At 34.9% G+C, this 18773-nt stretch overlaps 1 protein-coding gene across 2 annotated transcripts in view; it reads left to right on the forward strand.

Moving 5' to 3' along the window:
- Positions 1-840: 840 nt before the first annotated feature.
- LOC106711452 (homeotic protein proboscipedia) overlaps positions 841-18773 on the forward strand; it is a 39323-nt gene continuing 21390 nt past the window's right edge. Inside the window, exons 1-2 of one of the 2 annotated variants that reach the window (XM_014503766.2) lie at positions 841-972; positions 9067-9686. In XM_014503766.2, the coding sequence (XP_014359252.2) occupies positions 9212-9686 (475 nt within the window). In that variant the 5' untranslated portion in view covers positions 841-972; positions 9067-9211. Of the gene's footprint in view, positions 1034-9066; positions 9687-18773 lie in introns of both variants that reach the window. The other variant, XM_045679255.1, reaches the window with a different exon arrangement.

Here is an 18773-nt window from a genome sequence, read left to right on the forward strand (position 1 = left end):
TTAAATCCACTATACATAAAAGGCTTAACTTTCTTAAAACTGGTTTTCTTAAAAGACATTTTGTTTTTCAATATAGAAGCATCGAGAGCTCCGCCTACACTCGGTTTTAAAATTAGAACTCTTGCATGACAAACGCCGGTAACTTAGCGTTAAACGCCAAAGAGTTAAACTTTATTCACAGGTGATAGAGCATATTATTCTACTGTATTTTATCTTCTGCAAGGTGGGTCGAGCCGTAAACGCCATTGGCCCAATCACATTACGTGCAACAAACAAGAAACATCGGAGTAAACGGGACGGCGCTATTCAACTTGCGTCTAGTGTTGTACTCAAACTGGTTTTCATCGCTCGCATACAACAAGCATTTAAAATTTAATGTTCTAAAAATATCTAAATTCCTATTAATTGTATCTTAGTACGGAAATGGAAAAACAATCGAAAAGTAAAATTTAAATTTCCTAGTATATTTCAAACATCAAAGAAGAAGACAACAAATTATTCGTTACAACAAGATAGAAAGGGAGAGAAGACTTTTGTCTAGATGGAACTCTTTAATTTTTAACAATATGTTTAACTCTAACATCAAAACAATTTGCACTTTATCTCCTTAGCATAAGACTTGCTTTAATTTTTTTTTTAATTGTTCATATGACCTTTCGTTATAAGTGATTGTGTGGAAATGGGCATGGCGGCAAGCGAGCAGTGACGACTCGTTTAGTCGACAGTTGACAGTCGCCACGCTATACTGACATTCCGATAGAAGCACTGATAACAAATATTGATATATATTTTTTGCTGTCCGTACCTTAGTGGTTTGTTATATGATTGGACGAAATCGAAGTGGGAACAGATAGTTTTTATTAATTTACTTTCAACATTTATGTTAAGTGAAACAAGTGTAGTGTTGTGTTTATTAATAATGACTAAAATAAAGTTGTTTTAAACTTTTTAGTGACCGAAGTGGACTTTTATGTAAGTTAATATTTTATTTATTAAGTGAATATAAAAGATTTCAACGCTTTCTAAGTAACATGTAAGTAAAAAGATTTTAATAAGTAGTCTTTTCGTATTTATGTATTTAACTTAATTTTTAATGATGTAGGTTTTTTTATATATTTATTTTAACTGTGTTAGCTTCATTACTTAGTTAAAGAATTTGCTTTGCTCTAAAAATGCAAATATGCAGAATTTGTAATCCTAATTGGATTATAATAATAATGACAACCATTAATTAAACATATTTAAGTAAGTAATTAGGTAAAGGCCAATATACTCAAGAATACCTCACATATCATAGTTGTATATATGTCCAGTTTTCCATTATGTTTAATGTATTAAAAAAAATTCATATCTTTGTACCATACGTTAGGAAAATTGGAATAATATTTAATAGGATCTTCGGTAATTTAATTCTAAAACTAGATTATATTCAAATTGTTAAAATAAGGATAGATCAGACTTCATAAACGAGACATCTTTATTATCCATTACGTTATATTATAATATCTAAAAAAATCGTTAACTGACCTTACCGTAGTTATAAAACGATAGTTAATATCACTAGAAAATCACCAAATATTAAACGCATAATATTGTTTTGTATGCTGAGCGAAAAAAGTTCACGGTCATGATTATTTTTTATGTAAATTCATATTAAATACAATTTATGCACAGGTACCTATGGTTTATCTTGAACCATTTCAGCTTGTCAATCTTAAGAGACAAAGGATCTGAACAAGAAACACATTGAATACAAGTTTAATTCTCTATTCGAACCTTATTTTTAAAGTTTTATTGGAACCCGACTACAAAGCAATTTATAGGTTACTAAACAATAAAACAACTTGGCATAGTTTACCTGATGCATGTTGTCATGTTTCGTAATACGTAATTGTTAGTTACCTTACCTATTTAAGGCTTATAATAAAAGTTCTGTAGGTATTAAAAAGAACAATTGCTTAATATTATTTAAAGTATCCACAAACAATTTTACTTATTTTGTAAATAATTCCTATATATTAACCAGCCAGTATCAAAAATAATATTAAATACCTCCTTAGTGAATTTGGTTTTAATTTAAATAATAAGTACAAAAATACCTAAGTTTATAGGAACTAGGTAGTTGTAGCCGACCCGCCTCTACGGCTGGGCGGTTTACTTTGGACACGCCCATCGTCGTCTCCTCGCACTATATACAAAATATAACGTGAATAATTTACATATAACTTATATAGCATGTAAGAGCCCGCAATATGCTAGATAAGAATATATATAAAATTATGAAATACCTCGTAGCACTTATTCGTAGCATCATTCTAACTCTTTATATGTTTTCACGAAAGATATTGTAACTTAAATTATATTTTATTAAATGTCTGCTTATTGTATAGTATAGTATTGTATAGTATTAGTTATTAGTAGTATTGTATAGTAAATTCAAATAGCTATTGTTTTTGCATCGAAAGATTACTTTTTAATCCTTATTAACTGAACAATTACTTGTAAAGAATTTTGTACCAGCTTTATCGCAATTTGACATATATCCTAGACCCGACCAAATCGTAAATTCTAAAAATTTCACTGTAAAACTTCAAGTTATTGTATTTATATAAATGTCAATGTCAATTAGGAGCTATTCGAATTCATAAAGCTAACTAAATGAAGACTGACTTCCCAAACACTTCGAACCTCTATTTCAATCCATACTCATGACAAGCCCTGTCAAAATACCTCAATAAAGTTATAACTTACTTAAAATATTCAATACCTATCATAAAATTATTTGGTTATTTATTTAAATCATCTGGAATAGTTAGGGGTACATTTATAAAAGTAAACAAATAAAATACATAGTACATATTCCCTCATAACTTTAACATAATATAATGCTCCAAAAGTTATAAAGAATCCGGAGACAACACGTAATAAATAAAGTATACAAGCCGCGACCCCCGCCCGGCGCACATGCTCTGAATTTATAGCAACATTAACGTCGCAACCGGCATGTAAGTGTTTTCACTGTACGGGCAAGAAAATGTTACAAAACCTTAGATACATTGAGTTGGTAAATATGCAATTTTGATGTAAGTTATAGCAAAGATAAGTTAAATGTATCAAAGTAACACGATGCATACGTTAACGTTTTGAACTGTGAGAAGCCTCCTGTAATTCTAAATTCAATTTTAAAATAATAGTAGCGATAGTTGACTTGTTAGCTTTTTCGATTATATTTAGAGGCTATCAATCATTAGGCTCAAAATTACTGGGCACACCTAGCTTAAAACTGGCTGTATGGAATAATCTTTATTTTTGTACAGCCACCTTATGCTACCTTATTGTAAAACTATTACTTTGTTAACCTCAAAGTATTAACAATAAAAATTATTGTTAAATTATACTTTATACTTATACATAGGAAGTTTAAATTTTTGTTTTATCTTAAGTAAATCATTTTGCTATACTTATCCAAGTATTGCAATTCACTTTAGGCAGTAAGTAAGAGAGTTCCCTCCGCGATCCATCACGAATCACGGCGGGCCGCTTGTACCGCAGACGTTTACGAGCCGAATTATGACGTATGCCTTCCGCTACACACCACCCCGACACTATGTCACTACTTAATGTAATATTTGTCTTGTTACATTTATATTACCGTATCAGTTTATTCCAAAAAAAACACAGAATGTATCGTAGAGGAACACTTTAATTGACTGACTGGCAATGTAATGTTTTATATCACAAGCACAAAAAAATAGGTAATAAAAGATGTTTAAATATTATTATTGCTATACATTTTAACAAATCAAAAGATTCTGGAACATAAAATAAACCATTTCAAAATATCACTTAGATATTCTGCCCAAATCCAAAGAATAGAAATGCATTTGAATGTATAATGCATCTTATTTCTGTAATAATTTATTTAAAAAACCACTACAATATCTATATATATATAAAAGAAAGTCGTTTTAGTTACACTATTTATATCTCAAGAACGGCTGAATCGATTTGACTGAAAATTGGTGGGAAAAGGACATAGAATAATTTTTACCCCGTTTTCTGTTTTTTATTCCGTACGGACGGAGTCGCGGGTAAAAGCTAGTTAATAATAGTTTCCTTCTTCTCTATCCTACTAAATAATTTTTATTAACACAAATAAGTAGAGTTTATTCATGCTTTATCTTACACTTCTGTTTTTATAACATGTAATTGGAAAAAGCAATAAAACCTTTTTTCAGCTGCGTTCATTAGAAGTCAGTTCTCAATCTTGCGCGTATGCCATGTCACTCGGCTCGGTGTAGAAAGTTAATTGTGAAACATAAATACGAGTTCTCCGTAGGTACGATGCAATTTCTAATGGTGTTAGCGCACCTTCGCAGATTTTCTCTTCAATCCTTTTTTGTCCCATGTCTTGTCACCTCGTGAGCTTATTAGGCACACGATATGGAGGTGGCAAACCTACTTTACTGACAACTATCCTCGATGGAATGTGACCGTTGTGACACAAAAATATCCGGTTAAAACTTAGTTTTATCTCTCTTTTGTCAAAGACAATGACAGAAATGACAATATGTATTACACGGGGATTTTGGTTTCAGAAACCCATGGTTAAACTCTGCTTCCACTAGCGAATTACATACAAAAAGCATTCTTCTTCTTCGTCGCTGCAGTCTTTTCAGACTGGTCGTGGTCATCAGGAATCGGTGACCCGCTGACAAAAAGCATTAAGTTATGTAATATAAATATGAACCAACTTTTCCGTATAGTTAACATTAATCTACTAGAATTTGTATTTTTTGAGAGTGCTCTCAGTTCTAAACATGTTAATTAGCAGTTAAATTGTTTAAACTTTCGTGAGACATACTCGTAATAATTAATTAATTAAGAAACGGCTTAACTCACGTGCCGTCACCGGACGATCACACATGAGTTAAGCCTTTTCTTAATGAATTAATGTTAATTAGTAGGTTTACAAAAAAGACAGATATCGTCATTGTAACGTTGGACACTTTTTATGCAAGTATGATAGTGTGATATACATGGTCTTGATTTACTACATTTTTCTTCTATTGAACTTACATATGACTTTTGACTGTTTCAATAATGTTATACAATTTTTTCTATCAAATCATATTAACGTTGGTTCATAAAATTTGATGGAAAAACGTTAAACAAGAGACTTCATATTAAAGAGATGTTAAAACACGCATGACTCATTGGATTTAAGCTAAAGTTGCTTTTTTTTTTTTTATAATACCTTATAAGGATGTAAGACATTGTGCCTGGTCCATAATAATCATTGACATCAGTATTTGTGTGCGGGCGTTTTAATAACATACAATGAGCTGGCTAGTCTCCCGCACTCATCGTATGAAACATCCTTTTAGATGATTGTTCTCTTAACAGATATAAAATAACGTTACAAAAGTAAATGTTAGGCTTGCAGCCACAAAAATCGGATAAAACATTAGTCTCGATGGAGCCTTGCAAGAAAATTCTTACTAGACCATGAACCAAACTTAGATTTTTCATATTATCAGCTCGTTGAACTCGAATTATTGTTAGGTAATACTTCGAAAATATGTCAGTTTTACGAAATAATTATGTCAGTCAATTCAAACAGATAGTGTGAATTATTAGTTAGTTCCAGAGTTCATTGCTCGGAGAAACACATATGCACAATGTTCTTGTCACGAACACTCCCATTATACAATATAAAGGCCTGTACACATGTTATACAATACATATAGCATGTCGGTCCGTCCGTGAGCACGCAGTGCTGTGGGCGGCATCCGCACGCCATTCTATTCCCCGAAGAGGAAATCGTTATGGCCGGCAAATTGGACCCTAACCACTAGTTTCAGCCGCGGCCCACTCCCGGCACGCAGATGTTATTTTATATACTTCAATGCTGAGTTATATACAACATTATAGTTTAAAATAAAGTTAGACATGACGTGTTCACATTTATCAAGTTATACAATTCTTAAAAAGAAAAAAATGTTAAGGAAATTAAACCAAAAATATTTTTTAGTTTTGTAGTCATAAAAGTTATAAATGGAGTATTTTGAAAAATAAATACGTTAAATACTCTTTGGTAGCTTGCATCCAATATGCTTTATTCTGTTAAAGAATTTTTAATTTTTGTTCATAACAAAATCTTTATAATACCAATCCAAAAAACAAAACATAAAATTCGCTATTTCAATAAAATTTAGGAACATTAAATTAGGAATATTGTGATTCGCAAGCTCTGAGGGCTTTGACTGGGAGTCGTTACTTCAAAATAGCGCCATAAACAAATTCATAAGTAGTCCTTGCTGCCGGCTTTATGCGTTTTTAAAACGGCACTCCCCGTGGGATAAACGGGAAATGTGGAGCGTAGCGTAAAACCTGCGACTCCCCGGGAACAAGGGTAGGAAACGTGCATTCACGAAAATTCAAATTATCTGGCGCCTTATGTACGATATGAGCTCTTTAAATGGTAATATTGAAAAAAAAAGCTTTCCTAAAAATTAAAACTGTCAGCTTTCTTTTACTTTTTACGAAATGTGCGTGTTGGAATCAATTTAATTTCCCATCCCCCTCTACATCGGATTTAAGAAGATTAGTAGTAATTGTTTTATTTACGTAGATACCTCGGATGGATACGCCGACTAATAATATTTTCAAAAAGCTGTAAAAATTTAATATACTCTCATCACTATACTAGTTATGTAGAATCGCTACAATTCATGTCGCTAAACTCCTTTGTTTTTTCGTCACTTCTTCGTTTGATAGACATTGTTCCCTACATCCAAACATTTGTGAACCCACGAATTTGACAAATCTGAAATTATCGTGAACACACGTACGTATTTTTAAAAAAAAGATCATCATCATCATCTTCCTCGCATTTACCCACTCACGTTTTGAATGTTAAAATTAAGAAATGTTCACCTTGATAAGATGATTGTGTTAAAGAAGGTTTGATGAAATGGTATAGGAACTCTCCTTAACTCATAGTTTATATATAAATTCATCAATATACTATGTGTTTATTTAAAATACACTACAAATAGAGTCTCATGTCAATAAAAACATAAAAAAATATATGCTTGGTGACAGCATTAATTTATCAAAAGGAAATTACATTTCATTGTCCGATGTCGCGCGAGTGACGTGTACAGTAAATTTTAATTCAAAGCACACACGTCGGCCGGCACGCATTAAAATAGGTTTAACCCGCAGCCGGTCCGTTTTGAAAAAAAAAAAGTATAAAACAAAAAGGCGCGATCCCGCCATACCTCGGGGCGCGCCGCAAATACCACTGGAAAAAATCGTATTTCGCACGCGGTTTGAATTTTAATTGACATTCAAGTTGAGTGGGAAGCCTACTGTCGGCATATACGAAAATGTTTGACTATAAAAGAATCCTGGTGAGGCTTGCAAATATGTGTCCAACAAGTTGTGAACGAAAATTTTTCATGATTTCAAAGAACTTGAAGTTTCAATATTTGTTAGGTACAATCTATCAATTTTATCGGTCTTTAAATACAATCAACTGCTGGATTTAAAGCACCGAAATAGAAACTCTAATTTATATTTATTGCTTCTGAAAACAAGAAAAAAATTATCCATGTAAAGAATCAAATGGTAGTCTTCAACCAAGATTTTATCTCATAATTAAAACTATTTACAAGCAGAAATTTTATGTCTTTTGTTATAATTTTCACACAGCACTATCTTTCTATTTATCCTGTTTAATACATTTTTTTTAATTTTCCCGCAGTCATTTACATCGTCCGTCTCTGTGACATTCAGTAGAGTTCATGACAATTATAATAACTTTATTGTCGAGCGAGTATTACGTGGGACTGAGTTCATGATGGCCGCTAAATTATAATAAACAATTCTGTGCGCTCATCACCGCTCCGGCTACCAAATTATTCGACACAAAACCGCGGTAATGTCGAACGTCCGCGGATAATTGCGAAATAACCACGAGACGGCCTCCTGTTACATTTCATTTGGCGTCCCTCTTGATTTGAGGTTATGTTCGGCACGAATTCGTGCACAAATTAAGATTGCTCAAATTCATGTCAGAATATTTTTTGTTTTATTCCTCATTTAGCATTCGGATACAAAAATTACTTGTAGTAATAAATGTGATGCAATATTGGACAGTTATAAGATAGTATATAGGAATAATGTATAGAAAATAAAACACTTCACGACTCTTACACATTCACGTCAGATACCAAAAAGTAACAGAAAAATTAAATAACATTTTAAAGAACAAGTAATATTTTATAACATATAAGTAAATATTAGGTGCGATTGCAAAGCGAGCTGTAGCTACTTTAAAATAGAACTCAAGGACACAAAGTATTTTTTTTCTTTCTTGATCCCGTGTTCCGTCCCAATTGACGTGTGTAATCAGAGTCTTTGATTTCTTTGTTTAATTTTTTACGGGTTTTTTAGTAGAACTTTTGTTTATTTCAAATTTGTGCTAACTAATTGTGGCAGTAGTGTGTCATAGCAAAGGTCGATTTCTTTCTATTTATGTTTTCATACACACAAGAAAGTCGCACAAAGGCATAGCCTATTCTAAATTATTTGTCTCCCTACGGTGTGTATATTGCGAACCATTACTCTTATTTCTAATAAGCGTTTTCTTTACAATATTTTTACAATAGTCTATGACTTCTTGTTTATTTAATTTGTTTCTCAAAATTTCACATACATTATATACTGTTCGTAAGAAACGGGATTCTTACCACGATTAGGCTGTTTGAGCTCCCGTTTCTTACGAACAGTATATTAGTAAAAACCACGAAAGTTTTAAGTTCACATACATTTTCTTCTCTTATATTTATTACATATTTACATTAATTCTATTTTCGATTTCGTACCTTTCTTTTATAAATACTGGACAATCTACTAGGATGTGTTGGATGTTATCGTTTATTGCCATAGAGCAGGCGCACGACGGATTCTCCTTACTCTTAAACCGACATAGGTATTCAGAGAACCTGCCGTGTCTTATGAATACATAGTATATTAAAAATACTTCTTTGTTTACAGATATCATGATCGATATTGGATTACCCACAAACATACCTTAAAAAGTTCCACGAATGCAGGCAAAATGTTAGCGCATGCTGCGAAACGGAAATCGCAGACAACACGTGAATGATCGGGCTGTGGGTGGTGGGCGACCGTGGCAGAGATGCAAGAGATATGCAACACCGCCGCGCTGCCGCTCGACACCAACCCCCTGGTGCGCAAGATAAAATGTGAAGAGTTTCCCGTCAGGAAGCAGGCGAGGGTCGGGATGGGCGTGCGTGATGAGATGGAGGACGAGTTTGCGGTGAAGACGCGGAACACTCCGCCGATGGGGCCGGCGGCGGGGGTCGACGCGCGCATGGAGCATGGCGGGAACGGGTTCTGGCTGGCCGCCGTGACCGCCGCTGGCGCACCACATCCCATGCTCGACACCTGCACGGAGACAGGCTTCATTAACAGCCAGCCGTCAATGGCGGAGTTCATGACGGCGCTACCGCAGCTGGGGGCTGGTGAACTGAGTCCTCAGCACACGCCGCCAGGCTACGGGCCTGACTTACCATCGCCAGGCGGTGGGCTTAATGTACCTGAGTATCCCTGGATGAAGGAGAAGAAAACGACAAGGAAAAGCAGTCAACAAGGTCAGTACTTACCATATCATGTACTTCTATTATAAGATAGACGAATACCGATAACTTACATAGTTATAAGTAGTATATTGATGTAGCTGACGTGATAAACAGTATGACACTTTCATGATAATATGAGCAATCCTTGCAGTCCTTCCTTCCACATATTTCCACACGATTTTTAGAATATTATGAGGAAATATTTTTCACTTAATAGGTATGGAAGCAAAAACAGTTAGCTCACACCAGCATCGCTTAATGGTGACGTGCAACAGTACGCGGTAGCTCACGAAACGACCACATTTCGTAAGTGCGCCTAACTGCCGCGTGAATAGCGGCCGAGGAATTATTATTGTGGCTTTCAACGGCAACAACAAATGGCCATTCAACCATTGTGTTCTGGTTCACGGTCCCAGAGTTTCTTTAATGAACATCAAATTATGAACTCCGAAATATATTGAATTGTGCGGCGCGACGACGTCTCTTGTCTGTAACTGTTGGCAGTGGGAGTGGGTTAGGGAGAGGGGGAGTAGTGGCCGCCTCTAGTGGTATTACTCGAGGCACCGACCTGCCGCCAACAGGCCGTGTAACGGAACGGATATTTGTCATGCACTATAACCACAAATTATAAGTGAGAATATTTTATAACATGATTCTTATATGTTTCTTACTTATGTGTATAACACAAACTTGTCCGCAGTATATTAGTACGATAACATTATTTATCCTCAATGTTATTCATTAAAAAATATCATTATACCTAAACTTTTCTCTAAAAATGTATTTTACCAAATTCAAAAACGTCAAAAAAAATATAGACGCAAAAAGCTAATTAAATAAGTGCAAAGTTTCATAAAGTAGTCTGCGATTACGCCCTCGCGGAATTTAAAAAAAACTTACGAAATGAAAGAAATATAACCTATAGCACCTGGGGATAGTGTACTTTCCTAAAAGTGAAATAAATGTTCCCAAAAGTGAATATCGGTTGAGTAGCTTCAGAGCTTATTCAATACAAAGAAACAATCAAATCTTTCCTCTCTACCTATATAACAATAGTATTGATGTAAGGTTTAATTTGAAAAAGTTAATTTCACTGGGTTGACACAAGGTGAAGCAAACGGAAAGTCCGACATGATATGAAGAGACTAATTTTTATGGGTCCTTTTTTAACAACGAATATTAGATAAATAAAAACGCATGACAGATAATTTTTTCACACAGTCAAACGTCATGATATCGAGTAAAAGACGGAGTGACCCCAAATTTGTCGTCGGTGAGACTTGTAGAACAAAGCGGGCGCGTGATCCGTCATCATCCGTCGGCCGAGTCTCACCTGGCCATACATCATGCGCTATATTCATCTCCCTTGATATAATTATTGTCAATCTCTTGTACCTTTTACCGAAAACATTTTTATAAATGGAGCACAATAAACTAAATAACAAAGAAATATAAACGTTTGGAGTAAGCTTTTTAACAGATGCTTAGAATGTAGTCACTCTTTCTTCATGGTCCTATTTTTCAAAGAATATATAGGTATTAATATCACGAAAAGCCTAAAAAAATAATTATCACAATGTAAGTAGACATTGTAACATTTAAATGTTAAAAATTAGTAAATTTTAATAATTGCAGCAAAAAACATAAAGAATATTTCTTAATTTTTTAATTGCCCTAAATATTTGTAGCACAACATAGCAAACTTTGATGGCAGCCTCAAATAGACAAAACTGGATCTCTTTAAGGATGAAATCCTTAAAAAAACGAAATCTAACCACTCTAATAATCGCTAGCACTTAACACGTTATAACCTTAAAGTCTGAATATAATTTAAAAGCGTGTGATATAAAATATTTGATTGTATAACATTTACGATGCGGCGTACGGCAGCGGCCCCCCGGAGCGCACGGTGGGGGTCCGGCCAAGCCCGCCTCGACTGAGCGGTGTTAACGCCACGGACCGGCCACTGTGGGTTTATCTCTTACAAATTGACACTAACCTCAGTCATTACAACGTGCTCGAAAGCTTTCAAAACTTACTACTAAAAAGCTTCTTAACAATTTATTTTGAAAAATTAATAAAATCAATTTAGTAATACAACCAAGTAACTAAAATACACGGAAATCTATTCCGTACGAATTCGACACGTTTAATTCTTTTATTTCTTCAGCACTTACACAACTAGGCATTAATACACGTTCCAAATCCATATCTGCCGAACGTCCCCCAACAAAGATCCCTATTATCAAAATCAAAAGTTTCTCATTACATTCAAACCTCAATCGCATTCCTGTCTGTATTTCGCGAACTTAATAACCGGCTCGCGGACGGCCGTGAACCGTACCAGAGTACCGGGATACCGGAGTACCAGAGTATGGTGGTACGGGGGGTAATCTGTCACTGTCAGCGCTATCGAGCTCGCCTCTATGCAGCCGCTACAACACACCGTCACAACGCTTTTATACCCGCTCCCAACTTAGATATTGGATTTACAAAGTTTTGACTGATTTCCTAAAGTGACAACGTATCTTACGCTCTCACTGAGTGCTACAAACTCGGTAGATGTATGTTCTTTCTTTGCTCGTTCTGTTGATTTGCTGTGTCACATTTTGTGACATTAAAAACAATGTAACAGTTCATCTTACTTCTTATACTATTTGTAACAAAATAAAAATAGATTTCTTTTAGTCTTATTCCTATTTCTTGGCTAGCATCCATCATGTGCTAGCAAGCGGTGTCCAAAGATCTCTTATTTTCCTAAAAGTATAGTGTGTCAATAAATCTGATTGACATCACATGTACCAAGCGAATTGTGCTGACACTGCCAATTATTTTAAAATAATTTTGTTCATTATTTCTACAGACAAAACATAAAACGTTTCATATTATCACACTGTAGTTCTTCGGGAGTTATAAATGATCATTAGCATCTTGTTATTACATAACATGATGCCCTTATTTTGGCTTTGTGAAACCAGTTCATTGCTAATATAACAACACTGATCCTTATTAAGCATCAAAAGCCAAGCGCATAGACAGTTAGATTAGTTTTAAGAAAAACTTAACACACTACTTTGTGTTTGTTTTCAACGTTATGACCAAAAGTCTGTCACCAAGATAAGTTCACATAAAAACTATTCTCGTGCTCGGTAAAGGTATAGGTATCTAGGGACGTGAAATAAATTGTTCGCCGGACCACGCCTCCGGGCCCTATCTCGAGAAATCGAAATTAAAATGAACGCCCTACCTCGATCGATCATTTCGATTCATCTTTAATACAATGCCGTATTATTTTTACACTGTCTCAATTTGTTCGGGCGCGCCTGACTGACGTATGATACAGACTCTCCTTTTATAAACTTCGTTATTGCTATTAAATTCACGAGGACCGTTGCGAAACGATGAAAGTGTATTAACTTTTTCTTCAATGCATTTCGGCAAACAACAGTAATTAAATTCCTTAAGCTCAAAGATAATCCTATTCTAAAAATAATTTTTGAAAAAAAGAAAATTAATATAACTGTTTTCGTTTCGAGCAGGCAATGGATATAATTTAATGTAGCAAAAATAAATAATCCGATGTAACAAGAGCATGCACTTCAATTAATTTTATTTTAACAGTACTCCTGATGTACAATAACTGACTGATATTCCTGGTTTCTACACATTCCTTAATTTTCATTTAATAGTCAACTTAGTTAGCATCACATAAGTGAATAAACTTCCTTCTTACTTCTTCGCCTTGCGTTATTATAAAAAGATGTTTATCTAACCATTTATATTTCTACCCTTCCATTACTTTGGAGAATTAACCCTACCAAAAATAAAGTATTTACCTTGTAAAATAATAGGAGAGGAAATCGCGTGAGCCATCATTTATATCGCGGTCTGTAACTAAACAACTGAAATATTTACTATAATACGAAGCTATTACACATAATGATGATGGCTTGGGAATTTTGTCATTCCATGCCTTTGTTTATGAACGATCCTTATTAAATATCGCCGATCAATTTAAACGCACATCAAACCCGATGTGTCGACATTATGTAAATTCCCACAATTACATACAATGTCAGACTTAACACGAATATCAAGTTATATGAATTTGAATATGAACGGCATTAAAAAATCAAAATAGTGCTATTTATCAACATTTTGCTTTTGTTTCAAAAAGGCTTAAATCGAAATTTATAATTCTGATACAAACATAAGGTTGGCAATCATGGCATCATATTTTTATAATTCTAAATGAAAGCTTATGATTACTTTAAAAGTGAAAGTTATATTTGGCAAATTTTAAAGGACGCAAGAGCAGGGCTGATAAAAAAATGTTTACACTTTCATTTTCGTTTAAACTACCCAAAATTGAATTAAGCGTGGCATAGACAAAAAAATCGCAAAGCGTAATAACTCAGGTAGTTTGATCTTTGTCTATTCCAACACTAAATTGACCATAGACAGCAATAAATCGTTCGGCGAGTTCTCTTTGATTTATGTGAAAAATGACCGTAAATTTGAGGTTGAGTCGATAGACCCGGGGCGGATTCCCCACTTGTCTCCAATCATGGAATGTCTCTCACAAATTATCTGTTGTTAGGCAGGTTCAGCAATTTTCTAAAATGTATCTTACTAGAATTAATTTTGAAATGAACCAAATTATACAGCTGACGATTACATAGAAGTAACAAGTAGAACAGGATAAAACTTGTTTTTTAATATGTGTGTTCATTTAAAAATAATAAATTGTTAAAATTCATCATAGTAGCCATTAAATCTTACTACATTGTAAGTAGAAAGAAGACATGTATTAGAATTCACAAAAATTATGCATTTTATACTTTTTGGTGGCGCGAGATGTTACAGTTAAATTTTATTGAATGTGTTTTACATCATGACTTACTGACCGTTTTTATGAATCTGTCTTATAATTAAATATCTTAATAACTATGTTATATCAGTAAAAGACTTCAACGACTATATCGTTAGAAATTAACTCTATTTTGTTGTAGAGTCTAATAAAAATCATTCAATATACCCATAATAAATTAGTATACACCTGCCAATACAAGAAGTTAACCCGGTAGCGAGTACTAAATTCCAATATATCCTCGTATAATGACGGTATTCATTGGCTGTCAATACATCGTCGGTTATGATTTACGCCGGTAGATGGCAACACTTTCGCTTTCGCGCCGCCGCCGCATCATCCCCGGGGCATAAATCAATGCGGACAAGCGGCCCGTGCCCCTTTATCGGTCATCGAACGCCCAACTTCTGAAGGTTAATTTCGAACGTGTCGACTGTCGAATTCTGTGTGACTTTAGGTGCCAAAATTTGTTTAAAATACTGATGAAATAAATAAAAATAGAATTATACAAATGGAGGATCGAAATAAATTAATATAACAGGTTATTTTTTATATAATGAATAAAGTAACGCTTGAGCATTTCACTTTGGCCTTATTGTAATTCACAAAAAGAAATACTATTAAGTATATAGATAATCTCTCATTTGGTATATGTACACAAATTACGGGTTAAACTTTACACCGCTTTTTGATGGTCTGCTTCTAATAAAGCTTAAAATATCATATTAAATCTTAAATTCATAAATACTATTATTATATTTATGACTTTTTAAAATAAAATAATCTGTTTACTTCATACAAACTGACAATCAAAATAGAACCCTCATGGAGTCGATCTATGTATATCTTCGAAAACCGGTTAAATAAAAATAAACTACGGACTACGATGCTCCACATCAAACCTATTCATCGTAAGCAAACGGAAGCCGCTGCAAACAAACAAATAAAACATAATCCGAGTAAACCGGCATAAAGAACTGGCCACCAATCAATAAATCACTTTCGGCGAGGGCGGCCGGCGCCGGCCTTTGTCCTTTACATTGTCGGCGTTAGTTTAACAGCAATTAGACAGTACCTGCTCTATGTGAAGCAATGCGATGCCTAATCCTATTACAAGATCGAAGACTCGTGGGAGGCCGTGCCTATTGTGACTATTTTTTGAAATCTCTAATACTTTAATGAATTCTAATTGTCAGTATCGAAAATGAAATGCCCGTATTTTATGTTTGTGTTTATTTTATTTACATTTTGTCAAATTTGTGTATTGTGTCTTAAATTTTGAACTGTAATAAAATATTAATATAATATTAAGCTAAAAACATAAAACGTGACGTAAAAGAAACCAATAAAAATTTATTTAGCGAGGTAAAAGCAAACATATTTGTTAACATATTTCGCATAATAACGTTGGAATTTTACAACCCTCCCACGACTCTCAAGTGAGCCTTTGAGTAGTTGTAAACTGATTTATCATATCAGCCACTGTTCTCCAAACAAGCATCATCTTACACACATAAAACCCCCATATCGCAAACACGAAGAGCATTGTCCGACCGCGCACAACATTCTCGACAATATGTACTTAAACTTGGGGTCCATATTTGGTTTACCGCGATAGCATATCTTAGAAACATTACCCTGCATTCGAACGACTTAACTCAGTTTTCAACACAAAGTAATATAAATCTTAATGATTTGACTTAATGGTGATATTTGCTTGAACAAGATTGTTTGTTAATGTTTTGTAAGGGACAACAAGGTCGACGTACAGTGGCTTGCGAGACGAGGGTGCGACTGGCGACGTATCGTGCTGTCCGGTTTCCGGACACGACACCACTCACTCGTAATTAACTAAGTTTCTAAAGTCCCTATAAACGTTTATTGATAAACTAGACTATCTCAGATATGGTCTAACTCTGAATTGTTGATCTTAGTTTTCATCCCGCATTCTTCCTAAAAATATTCGTATTATAATTTTCTTGAAAAAATGGCATTGGCAAATGAACTCCTTGTCCTATCATGTCATGCTACGTAAATGAACAAATTAAATTGTACTTAATACACTAAATATGAAATATAGAAGTAAAACATAATTAAATTTTCACATCTCATATCCACATACGACTAAGCCGCAAGAGCATGTTAACCGCAAGATTATAAATCAAAGACGAACATCTTAAAGCCAGTCCGCGAAATCCGTTTAATCATTTCACACGTTATTAATAACTCCTTTGAAATTAAACAATAAATTTGGCGGGGCTAATCGCCCAGCGCGGTCGCAGTCGCTCGCTGACTAAACATTTATAGAGACAAATTGTAGCGCCACTAACACGGCCTCTACGATGTATTAATCTTAGCGAAGCGGTGCTACGCCGTAGCGCGGTGGGGCGCCTCCCGCCACGTCTATCTTGGGACAGATAATGATAGGAGGAATACACCTACGAAAAAAATATGGGATGAGACATCTTAATTAAGAAGAAAGAAAATGTGAAAAAGTTTAATGCATTGAAATCCTTTAAAAACGTATTTGCTTTTTACTCTAAAAACTCAAAATATTATTATGGTCTATAATTCACGTAAACACATAGACGTATTCATTAACACCTTACTTTAAACTTCATAATCTAAATTAAATAATCCAAATTGGGTAATATGCTATTAATTCCATACGCGTATGGTCCATACGTCCATCTATGGTAGATAGATTTGATATCAAATATCACCTTTACAGATTAGACAATAACTCGATAACTGCTAGCTGTTACAAATCTTATCGGTACGGGAGAGTGATGGTAAGGTTTCCTCCCCATTTCCCTCGCATGATATATGGCGTGACGGCGGGGCGGGGGCGGTGGAGCGGCAGGACGCCGGTGGCGAATGCGACACAACTATTAGTGCATCCGTCATTAGTCACCGTCAACGCAGCGTTTAGCCACGACTGTCGACCGACGACCGAACGTTGGGTAAGCGTCGAGGTCGCCTGTATAAACTACATCTCCCAAGGGGCATACCATCTTATGCTTTTATCTATCGTACTGGTCTTTAGGAATATTTGTTTTGAGGTAATCCTAAGTTAACTCTACACTTTAAACTTGCATACCGGCATGTCCAGGAAATTATCAAGAGCTAAAAGAACATCACCAGTTAAAAACAATTCCTTAATGGTAAATCATAAATCTTAGGATGATAAGTTTTACGAAATTACAATATCTAGAAACAGTTAAATATTTCGTTAGTTAATATTAGCATCGTTTTCTGTAACACAGTTTGATGTTAAACGATTTTCTACTATAAAACTATAACGCGAAGTCGTCGAGACGTCCAAAGTTCGAGTGCGTCGTTAACAAATATACACGTCTTGGAGGGCTTGTCGGGCATCACGAGGGTGTTAATTTGCTAAGACTGCGCGCTAATGAAAGCCACGGCTCACCGACATCCCCGATCCCCGGACCGATAAACGCTCGCAAGAATTTTACCAGGAAATTTGCCCTTTCAGACCAGCAACTCTTGCCTTAGTGAGTGTGATAGTATAATATATAGGAAATTTTACCACTGGCTACTTAATAATATAAATAAGCTCATTAAATGCGAAAAGTTTACTGTGTCAAGTTTACAATGATTACAACTTATGTCAGTCCGTTGGATAACATTCAACGGTCTTCTTAAATTTCTCCAGTTTAAGCATCAGCTAACCATATTTAATCATTTCCCTTCGTCTTCCCAAGAGCAATCTTTACTTTCCATGGTGGTTAGAAATTAATCTTATACTACCAATAGTCAACAACATTATTGTCTCCGGTCCAATTATTATATTAATTTGAATGCGACTTTGGATTTGTTTATGGATATTATAAATGCAAAGCTAAAACAAATTTCATTCAGCATAAGCTATAATTAACGAGGAACACTTTAAAACACACGCGGTCACATTCCAACAAGACGAGACGTGGGGCGTGACGAACGCGGTAATATCGAGAGTGGCCAATCGATTGCCGTGAGGGAATCACTCCGCTTTGAAACTAATTTGATTTTAGCATATTAAGGGTGGGTAGGTGGTAGGGGGTGCGTCTAGATATAAGGAGCGCGTCTTAAACCCACCCCGCTCGTAATAACCGAAATGATGTAAGGTGCGCCCTTAATATCCATCACACGCGTCCGTATTTGCTTATCTACGACAACACGGAAGTTTAAAAATCGTCTAAGGCCACGGAGGGCTACGCACACTGTTT

This window comes from Papilio machaon, chromosome 9, assembly GCF_912999745.1.
Source record: "Papilio machaon chromosome 9, ilPapMach1.1, whole genome shotgun sequence".
NCBI lineage: Eukaryota > Metazoa > Arthropoda > Insecta > Lepidoptera > Papilionidae > Papilio > Papilio machaon.